The sequence below is a fragment of the Cynara cardunculus genome, unplaced genomic scaffold, assembly GCF_001531365.2.
Source record: "Cynara cardunculus var. scolymus isolate 2C unplaced genomic scaffold, CcrdV1 Un_Scaffold_509, whole genome shotgun sequence".
Taxonomy (NCBI): domain Eukaryota; kingdom Viridiplantae; phylum Streptophyta; class Magnoliopsida; order Asterales; family Asteraceae; genus Cynara; species Cynara cardunculus.
In genome coordinates, this window is record NW_020200583.1 from 101,899 (window position 1) to 112,415 (window position 10,517).

General features: G+C 35.6%; 1 protein-coding gene across 1 annotated transcript; it reads left to right on the forward strand.

Moving 5' to 3' along the window:
- Positions 1-1,518: 1,518 nt before the first annotated feature.
- On the forward strand, positions 1,519-6,828 carry LOC112501750 (lysine-specific demethylase JMJ706-like). The gene is made up of 10 exons (XM_025105466.1): positions 1,519-1,855; positions 2,323-2,479; positions 2,559-2,778; positions 3,385-3,438; positions 3,518-3,597; positions 3,692-3,969; positions 4,295-4,690; positions 4,890-5,224; positions 5,466-5,720; positions 6,051-6,828. The coding sequence occupies exons 1-10, from the start codon at positions 1,543-1,545 to the stop codon at positions 6,414-6,416; spliced, it is 2,454 nt and encodes an 817-aa protein (XP_024961234.1). The 5' UTR covers positions 1,519-1,542; the 3' UTR covers positions 6,417-6,828.
- The last annotated feature ends 3,689 nt before the right edge of the window (positions 6,829-10,517 follow it).

A 10,517-nucleotide genomic window follows, 5' to 3' on the forward strand; every position in this document is an offset into this window, starting at 1 on the left:
GATATATTTGTTGAGGGTAGTTTGGGAAGAACGGGTAAGCATCAAAACGACGCGTTTCGAGGCGGCAACAAAGGGTGCGTTTGGTTGAACAAGCCTAACCAACCACCACTTTCCATTCATTATTCACTGTTATTATTTTTCTTTTTATTTTATAATTTATTGAAAATAAATAAAGTGGTTATAATTATGGCAAAAAAATAAAAAAATATATATTAAAGCTATAAAATTATCCTCTCTCTCCTCTTTTTCGGTTTTCTAAAGCCATACTCTTTCTGGATTTCATCTACTGTTCCTCTTTCTTTCTCTCTCTAGACGGCCGGAAAACTGCTTTCCGTCGCCGGTAAACCGCTTTGTTTGCTGGTATCCACTCCGGTGATTCGTTCCGGGGAGGAATTTGTGGCGTGAGCGCTCATACACACGGACCGGAGCTATTGGTGTTATCGTTGAGTGGTTTTCTGAGATTACAGAGTTTTAACCGCTGGAAATTGCCCGATCTCTGCGTTGGAGGTTGTTTCGAGGGAATGTGGCGGACTTGATTGATGAGATCGTGATTTACGGTTGAGTTTTATTGCTGTGTTTCTGCTTTTGTTCTTCTATTTCCGTTTGTGTGGTTTTGGTGAAGTGAGAGAAGACGGAGGGTTCCGGCGAAAAAGTTCGGAATGAGATGGTATGATTACGTCATTAATTAATCTCTTTTTCTATATTTTTAATGGTGTTCTATATTTTGCTTTTGGGAATAATGTCCCTGAGATCTCTAGCATTTTGTAAATTTTAAAAATATATTTTTCCATAGATTTTGTTTTTTCTGAAAATTCATGTTATTGTTCGCCTTCTAATGGCTGTTTGTTCAGAAAATTAAAGAAGCATCAGAGAGACTTTTTGAGCAGTGCTTCGTCTTTTGTTTTATCTGCTAATGGGAATTTTGCTGTAGCTTCAATTATGATTTGAAATATATTTTTTCTGGTTTTATTGGAGTTATCTACTTACTTTACATTTTTTGACCTTCTGACATCTGGAAATAATATTGTTCACTTGCTTTGCGTCTATTCGATTTGTTGTTAGGAATTCGTTGGTTTTACTGTTCAAAGCGGTTGTTTGACTTTGTTTGGAAGAATCCTGTATGCAGGTTGATTTTTAAGCTAATAATTCCTTTCTTCATTTTCATCATCAAAGAGATGAAATTGAATTCGTGGAAATAAAGTATACAAAAAGAGATAAGTCACATAGAGGTATCTTGAGACGACGAGATTTTTTTAAATTTTAAGTGAACAATCTATATCAAGATTTATATCCAGATTTCTAATAATTTCTTCTGGGGTAAAAGCTCGGTTGCCACCCGTCTATATGTATCGATAGTTTATTCAGAGCAGCTTTGGGTTTGCGCTCCTCTTCGATTGGTAGTCATGAGTTGGAACCCCTAGGTGCATTGACATTTATGACCCGAAAATCTGACTTAAAATGTGGTTTTGGCAGGTGGAAGGAAGGGTTTGTTTCTCCAGAGAGGACTCGATAAAATATCTGAAGCATAAAAGGCTTCAGCGGATGAAACCTGGCACTGTGAATGATGCTCCATTTGTGTCTAACCTAATGACTAGAAGTGGAGGAGATGCTTTAAGAGGTTCTGCATCTTATCGTGATAGATTATTCAGCAATCTGGACGTGTATGGTCAACCTGCTGCTGGTGCTATGCATGAGAGAGATGCTATGTCAAAGCGGAAGGTTGAGAAGTTTGACACAAATGATCTTGATTGGACAGCTAAAATCCCAGAGTGCCCAGTATACTTTCCAAGTAAAGAAGAATTTGATGATCCTTTGGTTTATTTGCAAAAGATAGCTCCAGAAGCTTCAAGATTTGGTAATGCTTCGTTAAAAGTTAATAGGACTACGATGATCCATATAAGCATTACATTGAACCACTACAGTGATCATGTCCCAGTATTCAACTGCAAACATGATAATTGTTCTTGAGTGCCTACACAGTGCAAAGGCATATTGTTTCTAACATTTGAATGTTTAAGCTAATGACCCGAAAGCAGTTGAGATGTAATGAATGTTTTAAGAGAGCAAAGTCATCCGGGGATTAAAACTCTACCTCTATGCCATAAGTATTATAGCTGCCTCCTCCAAATGTTGGGTTATCTCATATTCTATTCTTCTCCCCTGGCATTCTGGCAATAGCGGTTGCTGTGTAGTTGTAGCATCTTCTTGAATTCGTAGTACCTTTGCCTTGTGCATCAGGGTTCTCTCCAATTTCATGTTTTTGATCTCCTACCGCAAGAAGCAGTGTGTGACATCCTTTCCCCTTGAATCTTTGTGTTTCAGGTATATGCAAGATAGTTTCGCCTTTGAGTGCTTCAGTTCCTGCTGGTATAGTTTTGATGAGAGAGAAAGTTGGTTTTAAATTTACCACAAGAGTGCAACCTCTTCGTCTTGCTGAGTGGAATACTGATGATAAGGTCACCTTCTTCATGAGTGGAAGGTGGGTTCCCCATATGATATTGATATATTACTAAGTATGTGATCTTTATTCAGGTCAAGTAATGATTTTTATTCATCAGAAATTATACATTCCGTGATTATGAGAAAATGGCGAACAAGGTTTTTGCTCGTAGATATTATAGTGCTGGATGTCTTCCTGCTACATATGTGGAAAAAGAATTTTGGCATGAAATAGCTTGTGGAAAGACAGAAAGTGTTGAATATGCATGTGATGTTGATGGCAGTGCGTTTTCATCTTCTCCCACTGATCAACTTGCAAGTAGCAAATGGAATTTGAAGGTTTTTATTTTGTTTCAGTTATTTGAAAATCTTGATTCTCACTTACTTGCTTTCGCTTTGTGTGTGTTCATCATTAAGGCAGTCATTATATTGATACGTGCATCTCAATTGTGGTGGTGTTACTTACATCAATTGAATAACAGCGAAAGTGTTACAAAGTTTTCTGTTTTTGTTTCTTTTTATTGTGACACCTCTATTTTAGATGTTGTGTGCATGCCTTCAATTTTTTCAAATGTCCGTACTGTTTCAGAAAAGAAAATGTCCATAGGCCTTTTCATCTCTAATTACAAATTCGAATTTGTTGTTTGCAATGAACTTCCGTCTTGCTTTTTTCTATTTTTATTGCTTTATGCAAACTTGTCTTTGATGATACTTTCATCGCCCATATTCATTATAGTTGATAGTCAATTCATCTGCTTTATGCATGATATGTTTCTGACACGGCAACCGCTGCTTGCATATAAAATTTTGGTCGTTACGTCATTCTTGATTCTGTCTCCCCTTAATGATTGTGTTCCCTTAATAATTGTGCTATAATGTGATTGTTTCCTACTCCCAACATCTTTATTAACCAACATCTTGCTTTTGTTCCATTTTTGATTTCAGAAAGTTTCAAGACTGTCCAAATCCATTCTCCGTCTACTGGAAACAACCATTCCGGTATTCAGATAATTCTCCCTTCTTTGATTTCAGATATTCTTCATGTTCATTTGCTTAGCTATTGTTTGTATGTTTGTAGGGAGTTACTGAGCCTATGCTTTACATTGGGATGCTATTTAGTATGTTTGCTTGGCATGTAGAAGATCATTACTTATATAGGTATGTATTTTTGTTATATAACGTTATCATGTGCATATCTTCTACACGTGTCGACCTTCCCACATTGTATCTCATGTTATATTACGTACGGCAGCATTAATTATCATCATTGTGGAGCTGCAAAAACCTGGTATGGTGTCCCTGGCCATGCTGCTCTGGATTTTGAAAAGGTGGTTCGGCAAAAGGTTTACACTCGTGATATTTTATCAACTAATGGGGAGGATGGCGCTTTTGATGTTCTTTTGGGGAAGACAACCTTGTTTCCTCCAAATATTTTGTCACAACACGGTGTTCCAGTTTACAAGGCTGTTCAAAAGCCTGGGGAATTTGTGGTGACATTCCCCCGTGCCTATCATGCAGGGTTTAGTCATGGTATAATTATTTCCCAAGTTCCAATCTACTTTAACTGCCTTCATTGTTTTTAACTTTTTTTTTCAAAATGGTTTTCTTATGTTCTTTTTCCATAATTATAATCTGGATCTCTCTTTTTCCACACTATGCACTAGACCGGGGGTCTTCACTGAAACAACCACTCTACTCTTCGGGTGGTTGTTAGGTCTGTTTATATCTCACCTTCCCCAGACCCCACAATCGGGTGGGGTATATTGAGTTTGTTTGGTTTCTTCCTGATCTCCTTATCCATAGCTTTATCACCCTACAGTAACACTGCTGATATTTTGAGTTTGGTACAACTTAGGTTTCAATTGCAGTGAGGCTGTAAATTTTGCGATTGGTGATTGGTTTTTGTTGGGATCAATAGCTAGTCATCGTTATGCCCTTCTAAACCGAACACCTCTCCTTCCTCATGAGGAACTTTTGTGCAAAGAATCTATGCTTCTTCGTTCAACTATGGAATATGAAGATCAAGATCTATCTTCTGCAGATGTGATATCTCATCGAAACATCAAGGCTGCATTCGTGAACTTGATCCGTTTCCAACATCGTATCCGTTGGTGTCTAATGAAATCAAGAGAATATATGGGTGCTTCAACACATTCTCATGGAACCATTCTTTGCAGTATTTGCAAACGTGACTGTTATGTAGCGTATATCAACTGCAATTGCTACCTGCATCCTGTGTGCCTCCGGCATGGTATGTTGAGCCATCACTTTCGCCTTTCTGTTTCTTCCAGTGTATCTTCTATATGAATCCTTTTTCTAATTGTGGTATTTCTTGATTTTTCTAATTTTGGTATTTCTTGATTTTCCCAATTGTGGTATTTCTTGAATTTTCTAATTGTGGGTTTTCTTGATTTTCCTAATTGTGGTATTTGTTGATTTTTCCATTCCAGAGTTTAAGCTACTTAACCTACCTTGTGGAGACAACTTTACTATCTCCGTAAGGGAAGACATCTTAGAGATGGAGGCTGTAGCCAGGATGTTTGAGCAGGACAAAGATATTGTAAATGAGGTCCAACAGCAATCTGGAATTGCTACTGACATGGTTCTACTATCTCAACTGTATCCACTAACTGAAGACGAAGCTTACAGTCCATATTGCAAGCTTGTTTTTGGATCTGATGTGAAAATTTTCGAAGCTGAGAACAAGTTCGAACCAGGCTTTACCCTAAAGCGGGGTGGTCCTGAAATCTGTTCTTCATCAGAGAGTATATCTTTAATTAACCATGTAAGATTAAACTTTTCCCTTTGTTTACCTCGTATGATTGATTTTTGATATTTGTGCGTTCCCTAATGCTTTGGGAAAATACGCATCTCGGAACAATTGGGATATATTATCTGGGGTAGAGGTCAGGTCTGCGTTACATCTTACCCTTCCCAGACCCCACCTCAGGTCGGAGATATTGGGTTCATTTAGTTTGATTTTTTAGAACAATTGAGATCTAACTGGGAAGAAAATGTTATAGCAGGTACATGGTGATAGTAGTTCCACTATAATAGATGCCCCGTCTGCTTATTCTTTCGAAGATGTAACTGCTAAAATACATGAAGCATTACCAGTGATTGATGAAGCTCCTCGAGGCAATTTTGCTACGGATATTAGGAATACATATCAAGACAGTGATGATTCTGACTCGGAGATGTTTAGGGTCAAACGTCGTTCATCTTCAAAATCAGAGCACAGAAATACATATGATTCAGCCCCTTCAAGTTTCGAAAATCAGGTAATGAAAATGTTCCATTTGATTAGCCATAAGCTAGCTTATCGAAAAGCTGGTTCAAGTATTGGCCTTTTTCCATCTTTCCCCTATTATTCCCCTTGTACTTTCCAGTTAATTTTTCTACATGTTCTTTAGGTCATGTTACATTGTTATCAACTAGTTTTTAACGAACATGACTAGTTTATTAGCTAGTTTGCCAAACGTAGCCTAGCTGGTTTAAAGCTTTTCTGTGATGAATTCATTAACATGGTGCAAATAGCCTAGTACAAAAAACAATTCTGTGATACAGTGGTTTCGGCTTTCCAGTTATCGAATTCACATTTATATGCACAGGGGCTTAAACGACTGAAGAAGGTACAGCCTGAAGGAAGATCTCGGCATGATTCAGTACCTGAGTGTTCGAAAGCTGGCAATACAGGATCCTTCATTAGCCCCAGTTCCATCCACTCTAAAGAAGCCAAAGAAAGTGTATCAAAAGAAAAGTTTGTCAAAGGAACCACCGCTCCCTTCTCGATTAAGTACAAGAAAATTGGAAACGAAGAAATCGCGGGCAAAAACCGAGACCATCAAAGAGATTATAATTCGTACAACGAACTGGGAAAGAGCACAAGGGAACCACTGCCTCTAGAGAGCGGTCCAAAGCGACTTAAAGTTAAAGGCCCGTCAATGATAATAGGGTTGGAGAACACGTCGCTTTGAATTCAGATTTTCTTAGAGCTTGACTTTGCTAACTTGGATCCAAACAACGTTTCTAAGTTTCTAACAACACGAAGACAAAAAAACACGCGAAAGCAGCAGAAAATTGACCCACAATTTTTAGATGAAAGAAAAGTATATTCTTTGTGCAGGCCTCGAATTGGGGTGCGATTGGCACGGTGAATGGTTCGTTCTTTTTTTTTAAAGGGTTCGGCAGGAGATCTTTCATTGTTTTCTGCAAAATTAAAGGTAAGTAGTTCTGATTTTAGCAGTTTCTTTTTGATGTAAATGTCGTTAACAGTTTGATTAATTTTTGTGAGATGAAAATGTCACAAATCTGCTGCTGCTTCTTTCATTCTTTTTGTAGCAATGGTCTTTTCTTTCTGTTGCTGTTGACTACATCAAATAAAAATCCACATCTTTTCAACCACTTTGTTGCAAATGCATCTTGCCTTCCAAACTAAAAGTATATTGTTAAGGGTCCCTTGGAATTCTTATTTCTTTTGTCGTTACCAACAGAGGAAAGATCTGCTTACATCTTATCTGGTTGGTTGGGACATACTGGGTTTGTTTGCTTTTGTTGTTATAAAACATGGTTGTGACAGAGATTGGATTCGAAACAAATCAACCCACATGTCGAAAAGAATCCAAGGTTCTTGGCTTGGATGAAAGTGGGTACAAAATCTCATCTTATTTCCTTGATATGAATTCTAATGCTTGTGATGGGTATTAGAATCTTATGCCTTTTTTTAAAGAAACCATGGGTGTTTGAGTCAGATTGAAGATGTATACTTTGAGCCGATCAAATTTGTTTGTTGACATGATACTAAGTGTTGTTTTGTATGTGATCCTTTGGGTTGAAGGGAAGTAAGAATGTGATTCTTTGGGTTGAGAGGATCTTTGTGATTCTTTGGCTTAAAGGAAAGATCTTGTTTGCTTTACCTTTTTTCTACTTTATAGTTTTCTTATCCATTAAAAAGCAATCATTGCATCAATTACATGCTCAAAAATATATCAATTATTTGATGATTACTAAACTACATGTTCTAAAATGTTATTTGGGTCACCAAATGATTAAGTTTTGTGTAATGATTTGTTGTTGCTCTAATTTCTCTTGAATTTATTTCTTACTATTAGGGATGGCAAAAAAACCTGCTCCTATCTGGGAACTTGATATTCCAGCTCGCTTGGATCAGAGAATATTAGTTATATATTTTTATGTATATATACACACACATTAAGAGGTTGTTTACCGAACACTTACTAAGCGTTTAACGGTAAAATTCAACATTATCACTTAGCGGGTAAAATTTTAGTCAACAAAAACGACATCTTATGCAACAATTTATCCGGTAAGCACTAACCATGGTAAGAGTCGTCGTCCTCACTTACTAGGTAAGACTCTCGGTCCTTGCATCATTCTTACTGGGTAAGATTCTTGATCATTGCCATTTTCATCACGACGTAAGGTAATGTGACTTGGGAAACGTTTACTCGGATATATGTTTGGTAAACGGTCTCTAAGTATAATGAGAAATTCAATAAATGTATTTAATATATAAATATAATCAATCTTCCATGATGAAAACTTATAAAAGAAATTAGGTTATTGAGTTGGTTGTTCGTGAGAAACTTTTATTCATATAACGACATGGTTATATAAAATTTTAATTATTAAGTATTGTAATTGATGTATTTGTGTTTGAACTACGTTTTTTACGTTACTCTTTTACAAATGCAACAATTAAAAATTGGGTGATTAATATTTTCACATTATATGCAGTTTAAATAAAAAATTGACATTTATATACACAATATAAAAAACATTATGTAAAGAAATTAAATTATGTAGACGGGAAAAAAAATCCACGATTCCCCAATCGAGATGAGGTCCATAGGGATGAAATATTATTCCTCGATAGGGGCATCGGGATTGCGATTCCCGGGACCCCCGGCCCCGTTGTCATCTTTAGCTTCTATTCTATGTTTTATTAACATATTAGTGGTAAAATAGATGAGTTGGTTACTGCTAAATATCAATGTTTAAAAAGGTGTGTCATGGTTTTTGTTATGGTGTGAAATAGCGTAAAACGCGTCTCCGCTGTCACGATAAACCCTACAGCATTTATGTAAGGTTATAAGCCCTATAGTGTCTTAGGTGCTGTTTACCAAACGCTTACCCGGGTAAACGTTTACCAAATCACTTTACTTTACCGGATGAATATGACAAGGGCTAGTAATCTTACCCGGTAAGAGCGAATGCAAGAATCCAGAGTTTTACCCGGTAAGTGAGAACAAAGACTCTTACCATGGTTAGCGTTTACCGGGATAAATTGTTGCATACGATGCATTTTAGTGAATACAATCTTACCCAATAAGTAATGGATAATGTTGAATTTTACCGGTAAGTACTTACCGGGTAAGTGTTTAGGTAAATCGCCCCTTACTGTCTTAGGACATGCATTTTTTTTAACAAGACGTGACCTTTCACACTTTTAACTTTAAATTTTACACTTTTTATTAATTTATCTAATTACATCACTCACAGTTTCACAAATTCATACACTTTATGGACTCAATATTAAAAACGATGTTGTAAAATTACCCTTCTAAGTTCTATTTTGAATATTTAATAAAAAAATTAATTTTGTAATTATATATATATATATATACATATATATATATATATATTAATATAAACAACAACTTTTTTATTATCTTTATCTGATTGAATAATATACAGAAAACTGTAAGAAATCAGTTATAATGAACTCAGTGATCATTAGGGGTGGCAATGGGCCAGGTTAGGTTGGGTTAGGGTTCAACCTATTTATTAAATAGGTTGAAAATCTCAACTCAACCCAACCCATTTAATTAAATGGGTTGAGATTTTTCAACCCAACCCAATCTGTTGGGTTAATGAGTTGACAACGGGTTGATTTGTTTATGATTTTCTTAATCCAACCTGTTAAATAAATGGGTTGAATCTGGGTTGACCTATTTAATTTTTAAAATTTTAAATAAAAAAAAGACTATTTAACTTTTTTGAATAAAACATAACATAACCACAAATTCAACCAAATTGTTCAAAGTCTGAATAATACACAACCATAACAAATATATTGTTCAAAATAAATTGAATTTTTTTAAAATTCTAAGTAACTCAACTTCCACTTTCATCAACCCCAATTTCACTCTCGGTATTACTTTCTTCTTGATCTTCTATCTTCTCTGTCATGATTGATCCACATAGCGCATCAAGATGCGCTTCCATTTGTACTACGTAAATAAATTAAATTATTAACTTAGTTATAGCCTTATAGCAAATACATGGTTTTATAAGATAAGAAGAAATATACAAATAATAAATTARAACAAAYMTTCTCCATATACCCAATCTCTTAAACAAACAATAGCCTCAATTATAGAAGACTTCAATGAACTTCTATAAGCATTGAAGTATTGAAAACAATGAGTCATCATGAAACTTGGGCCAATATTTAAGAAGAAACAAAATAAAAATAAAATAGATATAATATTAAGAATAAAATAAATTTATATAATATTTTAAGTGAGTTGAAAACGGGTCAAAAAATTCAACCCAACCCAACCCAATCCATTTATTTAAATGGGTTAAGACGGATTAACCCATTTATTTAAATGAGTTGAAAATTTCAACCCAACCTGTTAATTCTGGGTTGGGTTCGTTGTCGTAGGGAGAGGCAATCTTACCCCCGAACTTCATTTCATTTTCAGTTGCCGATTGTAATCTATGAATAAAAAAACACGCTCGGTTCGATGTCGGTTTGCCACTTTTTCTTGATTTAAAACAATAGAAATAGATCGTATTGTATCTTTGATGATAGGTCTGGCCCAGGCCCAAGTTCTGGAGGGTCACAGCCCAATACGAAAATGTTGGGTTTTGATGGACCCGAGGACTTATGTATTTGCGCAATGTAACGAAATATATTTCGATTTAAAAGTTTCGTTTTATTTTGTCTCTATCAATGTTATAATACGATTTTATGTGGTACTGGAAAAACGATAATGTTTTTATTTTTTGAATAAAATATAAATTTATAGGTTTCATAAAATTTGAAAAAA